The sequence below is a fragment of the Carassius carassius genome, chromosome 2, assembly GCF_963082965.1.
Source record: "Carassius carassius chromosome 2, fCarCar2.1, whole genome shotgun sequence".
Classification (NCBI taxonomy): Eukaryota; Metazoa; Chordata; class Actinopteri; order Cypriniformes; family Cyprinidae; genus Carassius; species Carassius carassius.
In genome coordinates this window covers 13805170-13830064 of record NC_081756.1, presented here as the reverse complement: position 1 = coordinate 13830064, position 24895 = coordinate 13805170, and the positions used below count along the sequence as shown (strand labels likewise).

Genomic DNA, 24895 nt, shown 5'->3' with positions numbered 1-24895 from the left:
AAAAGGGTATCGGAACATCTCTACTTACAACCCAGTAGTTCATTACACACGTTAAACATTTTGACTGGGCTAATTCATTTCACTCATTTGATGGAGGTTTCTGTCCAAAGAAGCTTCAAGCATATAATCTTTTCAGTCAAAAAGTCACTTCATGTTTTATATACAGCTATGTGTTTTGAACCAATGAGATTTCACTCTGGGTGAGACATGACAGAAATAGAAACCAAATAAATGACAAATCACAAACAGGTAGACTGGAGAGATGATTTATCACTTGTCAGTTTATCGCACCTGGTTAAGATAAATGCTCAGTAGACAGCATTTGCTGGGTTGCCCTGGGCAGCTGTGACAACTGGAAAAGAACTAAAAGCTACCTGCTGCATCTGTGCCTCTCATTCACTTGTCCTCTGCACTCTCTGCCACCTGTCTCTCTCATGCATGTGTTCTCACAATGTGAGAAAGAGAGAGCTCATTACGGTAGACTTTTCTCAAGGAGGATGAAGGACTGTGTGTGTGTGTGTGTGTGGATCACTCCCAGCTGAATGAAAACAACATGAAAGGAAGATGAGGGAAAAATAAATGCTAGGGAATAAAGCATTTGGTACATGTGCATCAATGTTTAATCTATGTAACATCGCTTAGCGCCATTCACTAATGCTAGCAAGCAAGCAAGAAAGAAAAAAAGAAAGCCTTCGTTTAGTTTGAAATAGAATATAATTAAATTGATTATAAATAGAATTGTTACTTTTCTAAAATCAGACAGTCTCAATGACATATGCGGCCAAAAAAATGCAACCCTCGAAATGAGACACAGCTATCACTATGACCATTGTAGAATGATTCACAAACGAACAAATGACTCATATGAGCCTTTTTTTTTTTAGTGAATCTATAAAATACACCACAACCAGTGTCCGATTTCCAGAAAGAATTACTCTTATGAGCTGGTTCTTTTTAATGAATCAAAAACCTACAGCATGACCAACTGATCTGTGAACAAATAACTCTTAACTGAAGAAAGAATTGTTCTTTTAGTAAATAAATCAATAAAAAAATCATCACCTGATTCCCAAAATTAAGCAGTCATGGGAATGATTGAATGAAGCACAACATTTTGATTTAACCACCATTATTTAATATATAGCTGTGCCCAATTTTGTGACGGCATGAAAAAGCAGTAAAAGTCTATGTAAACATTTTGCAATAATCATGCCAATGCGGTTTCATTTTTTTCCTAATTTAGTTTTTATCAATAATACAAAAATAATCTTTATTGGAACTCTTAAGAAATCAGAGTGCAATCATTAAATTCCTTACTAAATTCATTAGTGCTCTTCAATTTTAGATATAAAAGATTTACATTAGAAAACAGCTCCTCTGTTTCACACATACAGTACACAAACATTGCCATCTTCTTTATCTCACCCTCTCTCTCACATGCAGACAAGTTCTGACAGCTAGTCCTGTTATCTAAATGCTCTGCAGTCTTTCTGTCCCCTCTGAACTTTCTGGACAAACCAGAGATCCTTCAGGCTTCTCTCTCTCTTTCCCTCACTGTCTCACTATCTCTCTCTCTCCCCTCTATTCACTCCATTGACTTAATGGACTGTCAAGGCAATGATGGACGATGCTTTACTAATTAGGTTTTCAAGTTTAACCTAGAAAGAGAGAGAGGGAAAGAAAAAGAAAAGGATGAGACAAGAAAGAAAGACAAACAAATTGCGAATAAGAAAGAGAGATGACACAGATACTACAAGGTGAATGCAAAAAGTAAAACAAAAAAGATAAATGATCAAAAGTTTCAAGGGCTTTGGAGTTAGGGTTCAGTTCATCCCAAAATGGTTAATTTATTCTCATAATTTACTAATTCTCGTGTCCTTCCAAAATCCATATGCTTTTATTACTTCTGCTGAACACATTTTTAAAGAACTGTTAGACAGCTCTTGCCAGTTCATAGTGGCTGGGAAAACAACAAAGTCCATATGATTTGTAACCTACTATTCCAAGTCTTCTGAAAGCTCTGATCCTGTTGTCTCTCTGTCTTTTGCAATAATGTCTTTCTCTACGGGGACCCACAGAATCCACTGGGACAGAACATCAATACAAAAGGGACTTAAAGTCTCCTGGTGAACGGGATGAGAGACAGACATTCAGGCTGTCTTTGCTTCTAATTACTTTTAACTTCTTAAAGACAATCAACTTATCGGACAGCCCATAAAACATAATCTGATGTTAATTAGAAAACAAGGTTTTGCAGTTGTTAACGTGATTATGACATCCTGTCTATATATCTTAAAGCTAAAAAGCCAGTTTAGGCAAAATAAGTTGAGTAAAGACAATGGTTTAATAGTTTCTTGAACCTTCAGTAGTCTGAGAATTCAGTCGCAGCTGTATTTTTCCAATCTTGGACATACTTGACATAGTTTATCAGGTGATAACAGAAAACAGGCAATCACTAAAAGGCACAGACCTTGGCCGTCCAAAATTATAAAATCTTGTGTTACCCAAACCATTAATGATGGGTTGAGACTAAACTTACTGTGAGTTACTCTCAGTCACCACATAAGATCACCTTCTGGGAAACACAACAAAGGGAAAAAACACAGGGTCATTCTTAGACATATCAGACTAACCATTTCCTCATGTAATTCTACAGGGGGTTTGCACACACACAACATGACCCTTGATCTTTTCCTCCCACTGAATACAGTTGGTCTTCAGTATCATCCACATAAATGTTCAAACAGAAACACCCAGGGCCCAAGAAACATTCACAGTGCCCTTCAACAGCCACATGGTCTGAATTTTTTAGTCTTCTCAGAAGACACCTAGTAAAACTGTCTTGCACTGCTGCAGTGTTCTTGGACGTTTTATAACGCAGACCCACTAAAAACAGTAAGAACATACTGATGTGTCTAGGGATCTAGTAGAGAAGTTTACACTTAACAGTGTTATTAAATTATTAGTGTTTTATTATTATTAGTGTATAAGACTTTTAAGTGAGTGTTAAGACAACGCCAAATGTAAATCTAATCTAAATGTAAAAATAGAGGAAATGAGGATGAACAATTAAAAAGTACAATATCAACTATAGTGTAAAATTACCCTACACTGTAAAAAGACACAAAAATAGTGTAAAAATAGAAATTGTGATTCCTATGGCAATGACACAACCATAAACAACATTAACCTAAAAATGATTAGTTATATTTACTATTTCCTCAGTATCAAACCCTACTTCACAGTGAGTGCACTCTTCACTTCTCTTTTTTCTTTTACTCTTAACTAAGCTTTCTAATAATTAATTAATTTATTAATTTTTTAACTAGAAGGTTGTTTTGCTTGGTCCTTGACTACATTTCTAAATTTCAGACCTATCCAGTTTTGCTACTGGCCCTAAAAATGACACCCGGATTTCCTGCTTTTCTAGGGACATCAGTTCACACATTTACAGATTTTCAAACTGAGAATAGTGAATATATTAAATGTTGGTTTTGTATCAGACCTCTTTCTGTAGAAGACAAAATAGTAAACAGGTGGCAGTTTTCTGTAGTCTGTATTCTGTAGTCAGACTCATTCTGGTAGTGAAAATGGCAATAATGCTGCACACTGGTCTAGTTGGGTCACAGCCTCATTTAGTCTGCTACCTTGACGAGAAACTAGTTGTTATGGAATGCTGCCCTTTCCCTCCTTAAACGTCAGCTGAATCTTGTGTCATTCTGCCTTATGGAAGATGGATTGAATGCACACACTGTGTCTCTCAGCTAACTCACACAAAACTCAACATCACACACACTTTTCCTTCTTGCCTGCCTCCAGTTTCTGCACACAAAATTAATGAGGGCACTAACAAAAAGGGCAGAGTGGGAGATAGAGTCTTATGTAATTCTTTACCCCTTGGAGAGGAAGAAGAAGAATAGGGCCATCTAACACAGAGAAAGTATTGACAGTGCGCACTGATAAATGAGACCCTCCGAGGAAACCTGTTACAGGATATAAGTACACACATCACTGTTCCTCTCTTCTTCTTCCTAATTCACAAACACATATGTAAGATCTCTGCATACTTCCTCCTCTGTTTACTGTATCTCATTCTGTCTCTCATTTTTCTGTCTATACAAGTTCAACAATAAGAATGTCAATTTGTGAGCCCTATACAAATCATTTATTTTATACAGCAAGGTAATGCAACCTTGGTGGCATATTTACATCAGCACAATTGAGCAGAATTCGCAAAACATTGTTTGTTGAGCCCTGCACACACTTATTTCTCAAGTCTCCTCTTATGGACTAATCCTGTCACATCAACATAATTATAGACAGAAACACACAGGGCATGTTTGGAATGGCATATTACCTACTGTTTTGTAATGAAAGTAGAATGCAGTGTATATACTGTGCACATTATCTGAAATGGCTAACACTTCGGAATAGGGAACACATATTCACTATTAGAGTTCTCCCTTAATAAACTTCTTATTTGCTGCTAATCAATAGTTTGTAGATTTTTAAAAATGTTTCAGAAAAAATGTTTGATGAAATCTACAGTAAAAACAATATTATAGTGAAATATTATTACAATTTAAAATAACTATTTTTTTTATTCTTTTAGTTTTTGACATGGCAAAGCTGAATTTTCAGTCAAATAATCCTTCAGAAATTATTCTAATCTAATCTGGTTTGGTGCTCAAGAAGTATTTCTTCTTATTATCAATGTTGAAAATGTGTGTGTTTCTTAATATTTTGTGCAAACTGAATTCATCAAAACACTTATGGGGTAACTGTTGAAGACACAAAACTGTTGATGCACAAAACTCACAACGTTTTAAACTATGATTCTACCCATTTAAATGTCAGTGTGTGCACAGCAACAAGGTAATAAATGAACTCAGTCAGGCTGAAATGACATCCGGGTTTAACAAGTATGCTAATGAAGGGGAAATCACTAATGAGCAAGAGGAAGAAGCATGCAGTGTTTACTGACATCAATCTAAGCACACACAAACACACAATTACTTTTCATCAGGCACATACTGTACTGAATGTCAAATTTTGCTAAGCAGCATTAGCCTGTCATTAGCTGCCCTCAACATCTGATGACCCTCCAACGGACCGTCCACTGTCCGTTTATTGACTGTCTGATGTTGCACACAAAAATAGCAAGCACTGGCTAAAATCACCATTTCCAGTCTGATCGACTGGCTTTACATGGTCTCGAAATGTAAGTGCACACAGGTTTTGTGAGTAGTGCAGTTACAACATATGCAACACAGAGAAGATTGAAGTACTGTTTTATAATCTACTTGATGCAAATGTACCCCTAAACTCAAAAACTAACTGTGGTTGATCAGATGGTCTCTTCTGGTCTTTTTGGTCAGATTAAACTGCAATATAGATCTCAAGTAATATGGTGAGTGCTTATAAAACACCCTTATTCCCTGTCAAAGTTTACGTGTATACAAATTAAAATCAAAAATGTCATTTTCATAGATTCCTCTAAAGGGATATTTCCTATGTAATTGTAATGAGATAAAACATTTTCTTTGTGATATTATCAAGCATTATATTAAGTATGAAAATTATACTACCATCCAAAAGCTTTAAGTTTGTTTGGCATTGCCACCATTTTTTTATATTTCAAATAAATATTAATATATTATATTTTTTGTTGTTGTTGAACAATCCTTAAAAAAAAGAATCACAGAATTTGATTTCTGAAGAATTATGTGACACTGAAGACTGGAGTAATAGCTGATGAAAATTCAGCTTTGACATCACATTAATAAATGACACTTTAAAATGAATTAAAATAGAAATATAACAGACCCCAAACTCTTGAACAGCAGTGTTCATGAAAATAATTTCAACTTTTCCAGATTGCAATAATCTAATTATCAAAGAATTTCTACATAAAGTATTAGAAAAATGTTAGCATTGTTTGACAAAATGAAAACATTAACTTAATTGGTATCTGTGTGATCGCCTGATTCAACTAATATTCTGTTAATTTCATCAAGATAAATATGACTGACATGTGCTTATCTGGGATCATGTCCATCTTATTACAACTATGATCTAAATGTTCATGTACACAAAGCCATTGTTTATTTGAGGTCTGCTTACACTAAGCAGATCAAATTGTTAAACTGATCTGAGGTCAGTTTTCAGATGTTTAACAGAGAGGAACTAAAGGCATTCAAGGCCTGATCTGAGATCTGGTTTAAAGGAAGTTATGGTGGCAGTGCCATAAACCTTTGCATTATGTAAGTAGCACTTAGTGTTAAATTTAAAAAGTTGTTCAATGGGCCAAGTCCAAACAGTGTCAGAGAAATGAATAAATAAAGAAAATAATATAATAGAAATAAATAAAGCTAGTTACTAAGTGACTGCTTAAGCCCATCTATAGATGAAAGAGAGATCTATAATCTTACATTGTCCTGTTATAATGACACACAACTCCCAAGCTAACAAAACAGGTGGCCTCTCTGTTGCAGGCACATCTCACATGGGTCAAAGGAGAAAGGTCACCTGATACATGAATACTCTTTTTTTCCTGCAGGGTCTGTCTTCCAGTCTCATTATTGTATGGAGGCTTACCACAGAATAAAAAATAAAAAGTGAATTGTGACATTTTTCTTGCAATTCCGAGTTTATATCTCACAATTCTGACCCCCCCCCCACCCCCCCCACCCCCCTCAGAATTGCAAGATATAAAGTCACAATTGCAAGTTAACATCTGATCTCGCAATTCTTAGAAGAAAAGTTAGAACTGTGAGATACAAATTCGAAATTAGGAGAAAAAAGGAATCACCTTTTTATTTTTTTAGTTTGAATGTAAACAAAGAAAAAAAATATATAGGATTGTGAGACATAAACTTAGAACTGGCAAATATAAACTCGTGAGCAAAGAAACCAGAATTCTGTTTTTATATCTTACAATTATAAGTTATGAGGAAAAAAAAGTCTGAATTGCGACATAAAAATTCAGAATTGTGGGATAAAAGGTCACAATTACCTTTTTTTATTTTTTATTCCATGATGGAAACAAGCTTCCAAATTCTTCCCACACGGATAGCTGTACATACACATTTATATAAGGAATTTTACACACTGTCTGCTCAACAATTCTAACAATTCTACTGTTCTCATCTTATCAAAATGCAACACAATTCTGACACCATAAACAGGTATGTGTGAGGGTCCAAGGGTAAGGGTAGCCCTCAGTAGGTTTAATTAACAGACTGACCTCTACACCAAATTTTCCTCTTTGACAGGAAATAAAATCAATAAGCAAGAAGCTGCTTCAAATTAATTTTAAACTGAGCTCAATTAATCAACAGCATTTGGTCCTTTGATTAACAAGAGCATGTGCATGTAGACTAGATGCTGTCTTGTGTATCATAGTAAGCATTATAATGACCGTCTCATATCCTTTTGTCATTTCAGGAATAAACATTAGTCCAACACTGATACTGTACATAAACTTGAACTAGGCATAGCATGCCAAGTATTTACTGATTCTGAGCCATCAGTGACTGCCCAATATGCACTACAGCTACAACTATACAGTGTGTGTGTGTGTGTGTGTGTGTGTGTGTGTGTGTGTGTGTGTGTGTGTGTGTGTGTGTGTGTGTGTGTGAGAGAGAGAGAGAGAGAGAGAGAGAGAGAGAGAGAGAGAGAGAGAGAGAGAGAGAGAGAGAGAGAGAGAGAGAGAGAGAGAGAGAGAGAGAGAGAGAGATTTTATTCTGTTAAATCCTACCTTGGCTCGAATCTGCCCAGAAGTGGATACTTTTCGGATGAGTTTGTGTGAGGTCTCCTCTGGCTCCCCATCACTGTCCGATGACTCGTCACCTGCCTCGGGTTGAGGGTCCAGAGAGGTCAGGGACTGCCGGGGCTCCCGGACATAAAGTACATTTGGATTGAGCTTCGAGGCCATGACTGTGCAGGGGACACGATTTTCACAGCACTCGCCTCCTCCTATGTGCCAAGTCAGCTCTGAAACCGAGAAAGCCAACGGTATTGATTCCCAAAGAGACTTCTTCTGCTTTCATTTTAAAGCCCTATATAGCTCTATTAACTACAGTGTTCATACTGTAGCAAATTCGGTTCCTCTATTTTGATTGGGCTTAGTGTTGAAGCCAACAAAAGAAACTAGTGTACTAACCAAAAGACAGTTAACAACAACAGGGGATTATTTAGTCAATTGCACAACAGCAATAAGGGTAATGGAAAAAATTTGAGGTGATAAAAAGGAGAAATATTTTAGAACACAAGATCTTGTGATCATGTTGGTTTCATGAATAAAAAGTGGTGTAACAAACAAAGAAAGTGCTAAAATATTTAAAACTTGAATACCTTGAATTTAATTATTCAATTTAAAAAAACGACCTAAATGTCTGTCTAAAGGGATTTTTTTTAAAAACAAAATTTCAACTTTTTAAAGAAATAATAACAAAACATTGTGCTAAACTCATTTATACCCCCCTTTTTAAATTCAGCCTATATATATATATATATATATATATATATATATATATATATATATATATATATATATATATATATATATTCATATAGTGAGAGAGAGAGAGCTTAATACTTTTTATATATTTTTATTATTACTATTACTCTTATTCTTTTTCTTTCTGTTAATACATTTGTGCAACTGCTTTGGCTATACAAATGTACAGTTTTTGTCATGCCAATAAAGCTCACCTAAATTGAAAAAAAAAATGAAATTGAGTTACCATCTGAATTTTGCCTTAAGCCCCACAAAACCACATATCCAAACGCATTTAAATTCATGGAGTGAAAACGTATTCATCATACAAAATACATCCAGGTTATTTTTCTGAATTGCTTTTTTGCATAACATTAGATTCAGACAAAATAATGAGCGACACGCCATTGACCCTTATGCAGACGATGAAGCCCATTAGCGCTTAGAATCGATCCAAACCCATCTGACATAATCCACAGACGGTCACTGTCAGTGCTTTGAGAGATGCATGAACTCGCCGAGTGTTGCGAGCGCGTTCACAGCTGCGCATTCGTGGCGCTCACAATCATTCGACTCGGCGACACTCCGTTATCACCTTTCTCGCAGTTAATCTAATTAAGTCTCCTCTTGTCCCACAATATTGCATTAACGTGTCCCCATACGTGTCAAAACGCAACGCTTTCTGCATCGGACTTCAGTTTATGGCACACACATCTCCTGTAAAATAACTACCTGTTATGATGTCGCGAGTCGGCGGTCTACATGTGAAAAACGAGCCAGTCGCTTTGCAGAGCAATAAAGACACATTCGAGTGAATAATGATGCCATTACTGATAACGCAGGCGTCTAATGGGCTTTTAGATTTGACGCGATTATATTTACACAGACATCTCTGACTCCGTAGCACCAGCTTGTGTTCTCGCGTCTTTCAAGCAAAAAACAGCCTTATTGTTGTAACGTTACATACACGATTTAGTGTTCTAACGAAAGCAGCGTTCTCCGGCTTCGTCATTTGAATAAATCCGTTAACGGTTTGATTCACTGAATGCTCGCGGCGTTCGGCCATCACTTTCTGATTTGACAAACAGACTCAACTGTCACTCTCGCGCACGATTCCGTCTGCAGCGGTTGCGCCGACGAAATGAAAAGGTGGACGTGGTGTTTTACCTCTGTGGTGCGTTGTCGGTTCCCGTTGACCCTCGTATATGTGTTTTCTCGTTGCTCTCGGGCAGCGCGGTTAGATACTGTCAAATCTGCTCCTGTCGCGCACATACGCGCGTGGACGCATAGCATCGAATAAGGTTTGAATCGAAAGGGAGGGGTGGATTACAGCGCGAGAGCGTCTGTGTGTCAGCGCATCTGGGTGTCTTGACAACAGACATCTAAGAATGTTTGAGAGATTAATCCATCACATACAGTATTATCGTTTAACTGCAGTTCTCATTGCAGCTAAGCTATATAATGCTTTGCAGGATAGCTTCTGAATCCTCAGACAGGAGACTGATGATCAGGAAGAGAAATCTTCGCTTACGAAATATGTGACTTGTTGCTACATGTTGAGCTGCATGACAATGTTCTGACGGTTGAAGAAGTCACTTGGGTAGGCTAATAATGGGCAGATAGTCACAGCACCACTGGACAAAAAGGTTTAGCGTGCTATCAAGGATACCCTTTTCTAAAGACATTTAATTGCTTAAATCAATTGAATATTTGTTCATAATGAGTTTTCTTAACAAAATACATGCTGTAGTGGAAACCTGACTTTAGGAGCCGAATGTCAAAGTAATGCAGTTAACTCGTTAGCAACAGCATACTTAAGCATTCACCAAATGTCATTTATTTTGTGTAGCAGGAAGTGCAAAAGAGTAGTTTCACCAACGGCACATGCACCGCAAGACTACAACTCATGTCCTGTAACTATCAGTCCTTAATCTAAGCACAAGCTCAACTCTTTACCAACCAAATCCATTAAAACGCCATCACAACTCACCTAAGTCCCAATGTAACGGATCATTAAACACTTGTATCTCTCTCAATTCTCTCATTTTGTTCCAAAAAAGTTATTAAACAATGAATTAATATATATATATATATATATATATATATATATATATATATATATATATATATATATATATATATATATATATATATATATATATATATATATATATATGTATGTATATATATGTATATATATATGTATATGTATATAAATGTATATAAATGTATATATATATATGTATGTATATATATATGTATGTATATATATATATATGTGTGTGTGTACTGTGCAGAAGTCTTAGGCCACTGTAGTATTTTCACCAACAATTTTTTTTAAGTCACTTATTTCTGTTTCGCAACAGTGTGTCAGTAGAAAATATCGGTTTACATTTCCAAACATTATTTTTGACATTAAATGTAATAATCCAGGGAGATTTTTGTTTGCACAAGGAGTCTGACAGCATCCAGTGCTCCACACAGAGATCTGATCTCACCATCATCAGTCTGTCTGGAATAACATGAAGAAACAGAACAAACTAAGACAGACTCAATCTAGAAGAACTGTGGCAATGTCTCCAAAATGCTTCAGGAAACCTGCAAAGCTACAGTACTGTACAAAGTTTTAGACACTTGTAAAGTGAGGTTGCCATTAAAAATAGTGCCATAAATAGATTTTATTTATTAACTTCTATTAACTAAATTAAGTCAACATTTGGTGTGACCACACTATGCATTAAAAAAGCTTTTGTCCTAGGTGCATTGTTTTTCAGGTAGCTTTGCAGGTAGGTTTCTTGGAGACATTGCCACAGTTCTTCTGGATTGAGTCTGTCTCAGTTTGTTCTGTTTCTTCATGTTATTCCAGACTGACTGGATGATGATGAGATCAGATCTCTGTGTGGAGCACCAGCCGTTGTCAGACTCCTTGTGCGAAAAAAAATCTCACTGGATTATTACAATTACTGGCAAAAATAATGATTGGAAATGTAAAAAGATTTTTACTACTGACACAATACAGCAAGATAGAAATAACTGACTTAAAACCAATTTTTGTTAGTGAAAATACTATTGGCCTAAGACTTTTGCACAGGACTGTATATACTGTACCAGTATATACATTCTACAGATCTAGTGCCCTCTCTAGACTGCATGCTGGGAACCAGAAATACCCTGACCATTTCCAGTTTATGCCACCAAAAAAAAAAAATTAATCCGTTGTGTACTTTCAACATGAACGAATGATACAAATGGCTACGGAATATATCTGATACATGCTGTTCTGAGACCAGTTTTAGTCGTTACTTTTGTGATATTTGATTACAATCAGGAGGCCAGTGAACTCTCTCTAAACTGTCTCCCCTCACTTCTCTTGAATGATTTTATACAGTAAGTATAGAAAAGAATCTCCCACCCTACTTTAAAACAATCGCATTTTGTTGCTTTGCAGCCTGAAATGAAGTCTTTATTTATTCAGTGCAATTTATGACTAAATCAACTTCTATTACCTTTTGTGTATATATATATATATATATATATATATATATATATATATATATATATATATATATATATAAAAAATAAAAAAAATATACATGTTATGGTTATATTTTCCACTTGGATGTCCTAAGCTGCACTGAATAAATAAAGACTTCATTTCAGGCTGCAAAGTAACAAAATGTGATTGTTATATATATATATATATATATACGTATATCACTGAGTAGGAAAAAGGATCACCATTCTGTACCAGTATTTTGTCGAACCACCTTTTGCTTTAATTACAGCCTTTAGTCTATTGCAGTGGTTCCCAACCTTTTTCAACTCGCGGCCCACACAATCAAACACATATGTTTGCGCGGCCCACTGCAAAAAAAAATTAATACATTTTTTTTTTAACCCCGCTATTGTTGGGTTAATAACTTAGTACTCAGAACCTAGATTGTTAACTGTCTTTATTTAATGACCTGGTAATTAACAGAAAATAACTTGGGCTTCAGCGAGCCCTACTTGCCACACTTGGCACAACTGCTGTTGTTCCGTAGCATATGCAGCAAAAATATTTAATATAAATTGGCGGTTTATTCTTAAACCAATCAGCGAGCTCGAATAGTGGAAGCATAGTTACAGTTTAATATTTAAACAATTTCATATTTTTTTCTTATTTAATTACATATATGAAATGATGTTATTAAGTTATGTGTGTCTTAATATTTAAGACTACAGTATAATGCACATATGCACATTGCCTCTTGTACATCCCTGGGTATCTTAATATTTAGGACTACAGTATAATGCACATATGCACATTGCCTCTTTTACATTCCTGGGTATCTTAATATTTAAGACTACAGTGTACTTTCATGCACATTATTACTATATTTAATTCTACGGTATACATCTTTTTTTATATTTAGTTCTTATATTTTTATTGTTTAGTTTTATTTCATTCTTTCATAGCCATATTTATGTATATTTTAATCTGTGTTGTATTCTTTAATAATTGCACTTTCCATGGAGCGGACCTGACTCACATTTCACTGCTGGTTATATATGCTCTATATAATTGTGTATGTTGTGTATCTTGAATAGTAATTGGCGGCCCACCTGCAATACCATCGCGACCCACTAGGGAGCCGCGGACCACAGGTCTATTGGGACACTTCTGTCACACTTCGCAATATTTGCAGATTCTTCTTTGCAGAAGTGCAGTTTAATTTGATGGTGTCTGTTTGTGGACTGCAGTCTTCTTTTTTTCTCTTTTAACCACGGTGTGCTCAGTTTTGTGGTGTGCTTTGGGTTATTAAGACCTCGTGGTGCAACGGTAGTGCGTCTGACTGAAGATCAGAAGGTTGTGTGTTTAAATCACGTTCTTACGGGAAGTCGTGCCCTTATGGTTAGAGAGTCGGACTGGCAATTGAAAGGTTGTGAGTTCGAGTCTCGGGCTGGCAGGAATTGTAGGTGGGGGGAGTGTATGTACAGTGCTCTCTCCACCCTCAATACCACGACTTAGGTGCCCTTGAGCAAGGCACTAAACCCCCAACTGCTCCCCCGGCGCCGCAGCATAAATGGCTGCCCACTGCTCCGGGTGTGTGTTCACAGTGTGTGTGTGTGTTCACTGCTCTGTGTGTGTGCACTTCGGATGAGTTAAATGCAGAGCACAAATTCTGAGTATGGGTCACCATACTTGGCTGAATGTCACGTCACTTTCACTTTCATTGTCATGTTGGAAGGTAAACCTTCTTCCTTTTGACAACTTTTTTGAGGCCAAATAATTCAATTTCAGTCTAATCTGCCTCAGAATCTTCAACGTATACAGTATTTTGGCAAAGCTCAGTCGTGACTGCATGTGGCCTTTCTTGAGGAGTGGCTTTTTTCTTGCATTTTTTTTTTGTATACAACTTGTGTTGTACCAAATACCTTCCACTTAATAACAGACTTCACTCCTTATAGGCATTGTAATAAAGCCCTTGAAAAATGTTTTGCATCCATCTCCTGACTTGTATCTTTCCACAACTTTATCCCTGAGATTTTTTGACAGTGCCTGGTTACTCATAGTTGATTGTTTGCTTTAGTTGCACTACCAAAGACTGAAATGGTCCAAGAACGCTCTTTTCTCAATCAAAATGATCGCAGTTGAAAGTCAAATGGCTTTGTGTGCCATTGAGAAGGTGATTAGCTACACCTGATTAAGTTATCTTTCACTTGGATGTTATAGGTTGCACTGAGTGATTCTTTTCTATACCCACTGTGGATGCTGACTTTCTGTCATTAGAATGATATGAAATTGCAACAAATTGCTTCATGCTTTTAGTTTAATACACATCTGAGTTGCATCTGATGGCTGGCCTGAGTCCATTTACATTCACATGTTGCAGCCACTATATCGAAACCATGGACATAATTTTTTGTTAAAACTCAAACTTAAAACGAAAAAGAAGAACATAATTTACTATATGCACCAATATCAAAAAAACATTCCACTGATCATCTGGATAGCTAATACTTGTATGAATCCAGAAAAGGTGATTAGATGTCTGTTGCTTTTTTGTTTACAAAGATATTCAATCAGAAATTAAATGGTCATGTCAATACAATGTATTTAAAGCATATAAAAAATAAAAAGAGCCATTCCCTCCTTCCATAATCAGTTCTATCAAATGTAGACTTAAGAGGAAACAGGAATAAAATGGGTCAATGCTTATGACAGTGAAACTGCAATGTGTGCAATTTTTATTTCAGTTCTATTCTTAAAGGCAATTATCAAAAATCATTTAATTTCTGATCAACTCATCATTTCCAAATAACAAACCTACAAATGCTTCAATTTTAAGTCACACGGTCTATTTCTTAAAATATGTATAAAGTTATTTACAAGTAATAAGGGACACCCCTGGCCCACGAACTACCGACAGAGTCATTATTTTGGATGTAGCTTTCTGCTGCCACCCAGCGGTGTATATTAAAACTGATGCCACGGGTCCCAATTAAATAATCAAGGTCACTGAATAATTATATCAGAAGCATTAAAACACCACATCCAGATTATTTAATTTGTTTTGCTCCACATCTAAAAGCTAACTTTAGTTTAAGTAGGGTTGTATGCACTCGTCCAGTGAAAAGTCAAGAACTGAGATCAGAGAGATGGCATCAGGTTCGATGTTTCAGAAAGCCTCAGAACCTGGAGCTTACGGGGAAAGACATGTGTGATCCCCCGGAAGCTTTTGTAACCCTTCCTTTGTCATCCTTTGTTTAAATCCCTGCAGAGGAAAAACAGCCAACAACGTACGGGGCTTAAAGGGGTCAAATGATGCAATTTCAAGCTTTCCTTTCTCTTTGGAGTGTTACAAGCTGTTTGTGCATAGATGAGATCCCTAAAGTTGCAAAGACTAAAATCTCAAACCCAAAGAGGTATTCTTTATAAAAGTCAAGACTCATCCATGGCCTCCAAAAACGCCTTGTTTAAACATGCCCCTACATGTCTACATCATGTCTCAACGTGCTGGGAGACAGCATCACAGTATGTTAAGGGGTGTAACAATTCCGTCACACGCTTGAAGTATTCGGCCAATCACAATGCACTGGATAGCTGGCCAATCAGTGTACACCTAGCTTCTCAGGCCGATGAGCTTTGTAAAAATCGATGCCTTTCAGAAAGGCATGGCATAAAGGAGCAACGATACTGTACATTGTGGGGAAAACAATGTGTTTTTCGAACCTTAAAACACATAAACACATTTAATTACACCAAATACACAAAATAATTTAAGCAACATCATATGACCCCTTTAATGATTCAGATGCAGAGAGATTACATATGTTCACTTATATGTTCACAACATCTTTCCCTCTTACATTTATAATGTTTTCATTAAAGGTAATGGCCAAAAAACTAAAAAAAGCAGTAGCTTTGTCATGTTTGTTGCTTATACAGATTGTGCAATCATCTGATGGTTCTCACAAAAGAATCGTTCCACAGTTTAACGGTTGCCATGAGAACGCGTCCATTGAGATGAGGTTTGCCTCAGTGGGCTGAGGAACAGATGGATGGATGGACCGACAAAAAGAAAGAACGATATTTCACATTTCGACCGACGAACAACCGGCAGACAGATAGACAGATTTTTGGGCATTAGACATTTGGGAGCCTCTCTTTGAGCTTCAGTGAATGAAGCAGGTTTGTTTAGGTTTATGCTGGACTGTATGAGTGTATCTTTGATTTACATATGAGTATACATGTAACCTACAATTATTGATGCAGACATGTTTGCACCTTGCAGATTCCCAGTAATATATGCACCTCTACTGTTTTTGACCTTTTTTGTATAGTCTTCACAAGGTGGGTGTTAATAAATATTTAAAATTTGGGGATTTCGGTCTCAAAGGATCTGATTACTAATCATGCAAAAGAGCACAACTGGAAAGGGATTATAATTTTAACAGCAATGCACAGGGGAAGTGTGCAGACAGAAACTGCTAATTGGTTTAACAGTTGAGAAATATTATCTAAAGATCAGTGAATCATTTAGAACAATCCCAGCAGACTCCTCAACATAGTGAACAACAGCCATTGCCCTTTTGCATTGACTAGAGATCAGCTTTGCCATTTCTTCAGTAACTGTAGGATAAGGATGAGGCTAAGGGTGCTAATTCCAAAGCAAAATATCAAGTGGTAGCTGGAGCTGTTTTAGAGAATTAATACCAGAGCACTCTGATGGAAGTTATTAACAGAAAAACAAATAGACTTCCAAATGGGGCACCAACAAAATTAAACAGCAGAAAGTTCCTAAAATTTTCTGTTTAGAGCAAAGCAAAGCAAAAGGTGGGATAAAAGAAATAATTCTACCAAAATCAAATCCAAAATATGTAGACAATCCTGTCAATAAAGCAAAGTTTCTGTTTTAAAATAATTATTTTATTTTTTAATTAAATATTTCGGTAAAAATAGCAATGTTGCTGAAATTTTTTACTCAAAGCAAACAGCTTTTATTGCCGGAAATTTACAATAAAAAATACATTTGCAATATTTTAGGTTTTACAGTTTTAATGTAAATTTACAGTTCAATACCATGATTTCTTTAACTGAAATAATGTTAATATACCTACCTTTTGAAGTACTTAATAATTTAAAAATTATTGGGGTATTAATAAATAATTAAAATATTAAAAGTATTAAAAATATTAAAAAATATATTAAATATTAAAATGAAAACAAAGAAAGAAAAATCCCTTTCAGCTTCACTAAGTAAACCACTTCAAAATATTTTACTGTAAATTCTGAAAGGTAAAACCTTTCCATTTCATTGTAACATTTGAAACATGACATGTATATATATATATATATATATATGTTTAAATAAATAAAGAAGAATTATAAATCACTTAATCTACTCCCTACTATCCTTTCTTTCTGGCTGGCCTTTGCCTCATCTGACCTCGTATTTTCACACAGCGCCTGCCTTCCTCTCTCAACATCACAACAATCCATAAATACACAAACGCCCGAACCCCTGCTGTCTCCCTCTTAGGGCTAATATGAAATGACATGTTCTCATCAGTCAGAGAGACTGTGGGAGAAAGCTATGGAAAAGTCTTCCCTGAGTGGATGCTAACACTTGTCTCTGACACTCTTGGGATTCCTCTTCACACATAGGCACCTGCTGCTCACGCAAGCCAGCCAGAACCCCACTGTGCACGAGTTAACTGCTGCAGACTAATCCCCCATCGAGTGAAGAAGGGATCTTGACAAAAGCAAGAAAGACTGGCTGGAAAAAGAAAGTGGAGTGATAAACTGCAATCTGTGCCTACAGGTATAATACTGCCATTATTAGATGGAAAAACTGATCCAGTTAGGCCCTTGGTATCACCAGCTCCAGATTTAGGCAGATATTAATAGACATCACACACACACACACAAAATTATAGTGTTTAAAATTGCATGAAATGAAAATTGACATAATTATAATATATATTATAGATCTTTTGGTAAACAAATCATGCATTCATGTTTCATTTTACTTTTTTTTTTTTTTACTTGAACCTCATAATGGTCGTATCTGTTGACTTCAAAATGTCATAACCTTCTGGTAAAATGACAGACCTCTTGACATATGCAGGTATTCTCCAATCATTTAGTCCAGCTAAACCCCATCCTGCAGGCTTGCGTTCATCTGTCTCCACATCTCAAAATCCAATCAACTCTTAGAACCAAGTCCCCATCCACTTTTCACACTTTTGCTTCATCGATAATCTGTTCCACTCAGATGTACGTCACAATATAGAAAAAAGACCCATTGTTACTTTTATCACAACTTTAAAAACTTTTTAGGTCTGAGGTTTGAGGTCAAGCATGTAAATCATCCTTGAGGTTAAAGGGTTTTCTCATAGTGTGAAATTAAATTAAATTCTCATCTTTGCTCTTCGTCTGTCTGCCGCACTTTCACTTTTCTCTGAAACAGGAAACGATTATAGTTTGACACACAGAGATGAAGGTAAAGGGACACTAAAAAGGGCAAATTAGGAGGAAAAAAAGATAGAGCCTCTATCTAGCAGACTGTCACCTTCTGAAGATGACGGCTGCCGAAAAGCCTGAGTGGAAGCAGTTCTCCAGCTTTCTTTCCACCTTTCTTGTATGTAATGTTTTAGACAAAATTTACCCAGGATTACTCCATAACCCATCCATAAATCAATATGCACTTCAATTAACTGCTATTATTCAATCAATACACCATTACAAACCTTTAAATTGCAGCATTTTGTATCAACTAAGCTAAATTATGACATTTCAGAGTCATTCTTATATAACTGAACTTTCTAATCAGCCATCAATAGTTTTGCATCACAGACTACAAACTATAATGTTGATTACTGAATTGAGATTAGATTATCTTGTGAAAATGACAGTGCCATTGCTTAGCCCAGTGTAACAGTAAAACAAAAACCGCAAACCACAAACCGCAAACCACCAAACAGACTGAATCTAGAAATCACTAACAGAGATTTGTAAGAGACTACTAAAGGTCATAATAGGCTGCACTTATTATAGCTCTTTACACACATCCAGCTGGCACAGGAGACTCTGACTATGTTAAAATGATTCTCAATGATTCACACATTGATTTTGAGTATTAAAACCTAGACCATGAGTACTGCACAATTGCCTTCAAAATGTGTAAACTTCAACAATTATACCATTTCTCTCTCTCTCTCTCTCTCTCTCTCTCTCTCTCTCTCTCTCTCTCTCTTTTATTTATTTATTTATTTTTATTTTTACTTTGTGGTGGTGTAGTTTGCTCCACTCACTCAAAAGGCACACAGCAGTGTCATTAAAAAAGGCAGCAGAAAGAAGCCGGAACGAAACAGAGTGCTGCATTAAAGAGCTTCTCTTGCTGGAGAATGAAAACCATTTTAAATTGGAGAAGACGGTGACTGAGAAAACCACAGTAAATAAAAACTTCATATGAGAGTGTTTAAGCTGCTGCTGTCAAACAGACAGTGAACAGAAGTACACAGGCTTGCTCACACAATGCTACAGCATCTGCTGATGAGCGAGTTCCAGCGTTTGGGAAGCGTCAGCAGGTTTTTGCGCGGTCGACGTGTGCTCAGTAATAGACTTCTCAGCTGAATGGAGGAATTGCAATGCATTCATTTAATCATCAATACAGTATCTCAGGACAACTTAAGCACCAGGCTGACATGCACTAGTTCACTTAGATGGTCTATAGCTGCATAACACTAAGATAAACAGAGCTAAGAAACATACAAGAACAAAGCTGTGGGGTAATAAATTAATTTAAATGAGCGGATTTGAATAAATAGTTCTGTGTTTATTCAGCTAACAACATTTCACTTCATTTGTTGTGTGTAACTGCATTTCCAAATGACATTGTGCATCAAAGACTTTTAAACATGTTTTTCAAGTATATGCAGACGCTCAAATGTGATAATGTAGGATTGTGTTGTAGATTATTGCTGTAACAGTGCATGCAAACTTTTGAGAAAGGGATGAGAGTGTGATGATGTAATAGCTTACCCACAATGCTGTGCACAGAAGATGAATGGGGGAGTGAGAGTGAAGATGATTGGTGGGAGCTCCCATCAATGAATAGCCATTGCAGGGCCAATGCTCAAGCAATGTTGAGACTTATTGTAATTCTGATCACGGATACTTATTCATAAGATTGTCCGTCAGGGAGAATGCAATGAAAAAAAAGCAGCATTCCTTTAAACAGTTCACTGCCCTCCCTTCTCTCTGTGTCTCTATATATATTTTCAGTACACAAACAAAACCCAATTTCAGAGCATTGCTCGTTTTAACCTATACAGTTCCTTGTCCAGTTTTTTTGTTTTGCAAATTGTGCAGAGGCTTTTTGTGAGATATCAGAGCAGTCCCAAGTGTCACAGCAGGTAAAATCTGTATGCTGTATACTGCTACAAAACTCTCATGATCGTCTGCCAGTATTTGCTAGCAGATGCACAACTGAAGGAAATGTGACTTTCCAACAATAATTAGCCTAAGACATCTTCTATTGGAAGTATTTGACAGAGTCCTCATAGTGGGAGACGCACGCGCCACCGACCACTCATCCAGCTCTTGAATGAAACACACACCTTTCATTACTTACAATCTGTCTAAAAACTAAATAAATATTACATTAGATTTCCAATTGGATATACTAGATAATTATCACGATTTTAAATATTTTTATAGGATTTTCGGGTGTCCATGTTTTGCGTAATATCACGTAGAAGACACATAAATGTCGTAAAAGGGACACGTGAGATGTAACAATAAAGACGCGAAAAGTATAAATAAAACAAGTGACAGTGGCGCTCTGGCTTTGTGTAAGCAGGACAGTTTGGTGTTGTGGGTGATCAAACAAAAAAACATGTTTTTTTGTTTGATTACCCACAAAGAATCGTGTTGTTTTGCGCAAAGCAGCGGCCGGCGACACTGGGTCCGGCGTGGGGAACGACACGACACGAGTGAGACGTGCTCGTCTCTTGTACCTTATAGTTGAATTCGTGTTGTATGATTAACATTCCGTCCACAGCATCTCACAGACTCGATCATGACTGTTGTGAGGACTCTTGACGTCAGAGGGGAGAATCATCGTTGAGGTCCAACGTGGGGAATATCAAGCGAGGCAGCGCTATCGTCCTACCAACAGTATTAGCCATGCTAACCGACGAGCACCTTGTCTTTCCACGGGACTTGACCCGCCAAAGATGACGCTTTTACTCAACTACGTGAAACAAATGGCATTTTAGTTCTTTTATGTTGTTCTCCGTCTCCTCTCGTATGACAGGCACGGACTGCGCGCGAGCTCGGGGGAGAAAAGGCATTGCAGCTTCATGGCACTGAGGTACCGTCTACTGATGCGCACTTGTGTTCTCTTTTGTGAGACAATGCCTTAGTTAAACGTGTCATTAAATTGAGATGATTGTTTTTCAACGGACACCAGTCTATTTGAACGAATTGCCGGAGGGGTGACCTCTCCGAGTCCTTTGCAGTCTTTTTTTGGTCAGTTTATATATAGCCAGGTCTGTGAGGTGGAAATTTATGAATGAATGAGATAAAATGTGTCTGCTTCTATGGCGTCAGGCAAAAGCGCATCATTGTAGATTCTGGAGGCATATAAACGATGCCTTCATAAGAGACCCGTGCACTGAGGTGGCGCGTCTTATTTTTAGACAATTACTAAAAATAGAAGCAAAGTGAAGTGCGTGCTTTTTGTCAGGACTGGTGCTTAATTAATAGCCTTTTTGAGGTGAAATGCACATGCAGCAGTAAACTAAAACAAAATATTGTGTATTTACAGCTCGCCTGGATGCAATTTGCTACATTGTTTTGCTGCTTGAAAATGTGCTTATTAAGTGCTCCACGACTATTCAATTTCTGATTAACCACAAATCAACACTTTACCAGCTATCTGAAAGTTCTTGCTAATGACAAAATTGGTAAATACATATCCTACTTAACCTAATAATTTAATTCTTGACTGCCAAAAAATAAGATACTGTTTTATCAGGTTTGGGGGCTTCAGGCATATTTCTTTTGACAGATACTCTATTCCCACTGCCTTTCCACTGACATACACATTCTCTTTTATCTTCACTACCGCACCCCTCTCTCTCTTTCACCCACCCTCCTCCCCACCCCACCATCAGCTATGATTCACTCTCTTGCAGCAACAATGAGCAACCAACTTCAAAACACCTCTTCCCTCTCCACGGCGGGCACGTGGAATCTCCTGGATGTGCGGAACTCATCACCGGTGCGAACAGCAGAGCTGAGGCCGCTTCCCGTTAGCCCGTGGGACATTGCGCTGTGTGTGACGGGCACGCTCATCTCCTGCGAGAATGCAATCGTGATCGCCATCCTGTTCTACACACCCACCTTGAGAGCCCCCATGTTTATTCTGATAGGGAGCCTCGCGTTTGCTGACCTGCTCGCAGGACTCGGGCTCATTCTCAACTTCATCTTCATCTATATGCTGAACATGGAGTTTGTAACTCTGATCTCCGTTGGCTTGCTGATCGCCGCCTTCTCTGCATCTGTGCTCAACATCCTGGCCATCACAGTGGATCGCTACTTGTCCCTCTACAACGCTCTGACCTACCACACGGAGCGCATGGTGACATTCACCTATGTCATGGTGGTTCTCATTTGGCTGGTGTGCATCATCCTGGGCCTACTGCCAGTGCTCGGCTGGAACTGCCTCCGAGATGAGGCCAGCTGCAGTATCTGCCGGCCAGTCACCAAGAAAAACGCTGTGGTACTCGCTGTGACGTTCTTGCTGGTGTTTGCCCTCATGATGCAGCTTTACCTACAGATCTGTAAGATTGCCTTCCGCCATGCGCAGCAAATTGCTGTTCAGCACCAATTCATGGCCATTTCCACCACAAAAGGTGTATCCACGCTCTCTGTCATCCTCTGCACCTTTGCTGCATGTTGGATGCCTTTCGCCATGTATTCGATTGTGGCAGACTCCAGCTACCCGATGATCTACACGTATGCAACAGTGCTGCCGGCAACATGCAACTCGGTCATAAACCCAATCATATACGCTTACAGAAATCCGGACATCCAGAAATCCCTGTGGCTAGCCTGCTGTGGATGCGTGCCGTCCAACTTTTCCTTGCGGCCAAGGACATCAAGCGATGTATAGGTTTCACATAATTAGTTTGTACTGTGTCAGTGTCAATGATATGATGTACTTCCTTGGTGGGATCCCAGTCAAACATTGCTGGTTGTGCAGTAGGTGTTGCAATCCAAGATGTCAACCTGCAATGTATAATTAGATGTCTTTAATGCATAGCAGACCTCTATGCACAAAATTTCAAGTTGTATCAGACATAAGACAGTTCAAACTGAACATGACCTGAATAATCTTGATATTCTGAGATGTTTAGTACAGACCCAGTGACAAAAATCTATATACTATATGTGACCCTGGAGCATACCCTTATGACTGTTTTTGTGGCCCAAGGTCACATATATCTAATCTAAATATATATATATATATAGAAAGATATATCAATTTAAAATTATATATAATATTTTGTAAACAAAATTATTACCAATCTGACCAAATTTGTGTGAAGACAGCTTTCATGTACATGTTCATGTTATACGGAGTTCTTTCAGCACCACGGACAGCAGCAGGTACTATTCCCTTGCAAACTCGCCTGAAACACTTAAATCTGTGTTCACTTAAAAATGTATGAATGACAGAGAGAAAACACGGTCCCATGAGCGTCTGTCGCTTTCCAGCCAATTTGATCAAATCACTAAAAAATAAATAAATAAATAAATAAATAAAAAATTGAATTATAATGCAAGAAAAAAATTACCTCTTTCATTTAAGCCTAATTTATTTGTTGTCATTTGCAGTGAAATTCAATATCATAGATGTAAAAATCCCTGGGAAAATCCAATTTGTTTAGACATGCTGAATTGGTTTATTATTATCTAACGTCCCTAATGACAGTGAAATATCTTCTGCCACAAAGTTGTAAAGCAAATCATATTTTCACACATTTTCTTCTGGAATCCATTGAGCACACATTTTGGTTTTAGTACGAAATGCAGGGTTAATAAAGGTCTGAGTGCGAAATGAGGTGCCAGCCACAACGCTTTAAATTTAACGCCAGGCAACATCTTTCAAGACAGTTTTGCAAAAGGGCAACTGAGACATCAACGCTTAAATAAGATATATGCCTCTGGGTCTGTACAGAAAAATTATCTTGGTAATTATTAGATATAACTGAGTGTTTAGACTGTACAATTAGTCCATCGGATCAGGGATCAATGTTAGGGGCAGGCTAGTGTGTAAATAGATCTGCATGAAGGCTTAGTAAAAGATCAGATAACTAGGCCAAAATGGGACAGAAAGTACTAAAGTTAAGATTAAACCAAAAAGACCTTGAAAAAATGTTGAAATGGATTTATATTTTGCTGTACAACCAAAAAAAAAAAAATAATAAACTCAAACTCAAAAAACGACACAGAGAAACACTATGCTTTTCAAAATGGCGCAAAAAGAAACATCACTAAATGCTAATGAATTAGTTGTAGAAATATTTTATATGCATAGATATTGGTGGAGCTTGAAATATGACCGTAAAAAAGCCTTGTGTTTATTGAGGGTGTGTGAAATGTCACAGCTGTTCTTTGATGACCCCTCATTTGGGGCAAAGTATCTTAATTTTGGCCTTACCTTTTCTCTTCTGCAATAATAAATGAAAGTGCAACGTTCATTGATAGAGCTACAATCACAATGAGGCCATCAATAGAGCTAATTTTACTTTGTGACTTTAATATGATAAAAACAGACTGAGAACAGGGTGTTTTAACACTTAAAACCAATTGTACTGTTTTCTAGGATGTGCTTT

The 24895-nt window shown here is 37.2% G+C and overlaps 2 protein-coding genes across 3 annotated transcripts in view; one reads left to right on the top strand and one right to left on the bottom strand.

Moving 5' to 3' along the window:
* Positions 1 to 9994, bottom strand: part of LOC132103439 (diacylglycerol kinase delta-like) — a 66885-nt gene extending 56891 nt beyond the window's left edge. The window contains exons 1-2 of one of the 2 annotated variants that reach the window (XM_059508555.1): positions 9668 to 9994; positions 7760 to 7995 (exon numbers count right to left, since the gene is read on the bottom strand). In XM_059508555.1, coding sequence (XP_059364538.1) covers positions 7760 to 7936 — 177 coding nt within the window. In that variant the 5' untranslated portion in view covers positions 7937 to 7995; positions 9668 to 9994. Of the gene's footprint in view, positions 1 to 374; positions 399 to 7759; positions 7996 to 9667 lie in introns of those variants that run through there. The other variant, XM_059508573.1, reaches the window with a different exon arrangement.
* Positions 9995 to 21280: 11286 nt separating this feature from the next.
* On the top strand, positions 21281 to 23782 carry LOC132096975 (G-protein coupled receptor 12-like). The gene is made up of 2 exons (XM_059502656.1): positions 21281 to 21363; positions 22169 to 23782. Exon 2 carries the CDS (start codon positions 22171 to 22173, stop codon positions 23167 to 23169), a length of 999 nt encoding a protein of 332 aa, XP_059358639.1. The 5' UTR covers positions 21281 to 21363; positions 22169 to 22170; the 3' UTR covers positions 23170 to 23782.
* The last annotated feature ends 1113 nt before the right edge of the window (positions 23783 to 24895 follow it).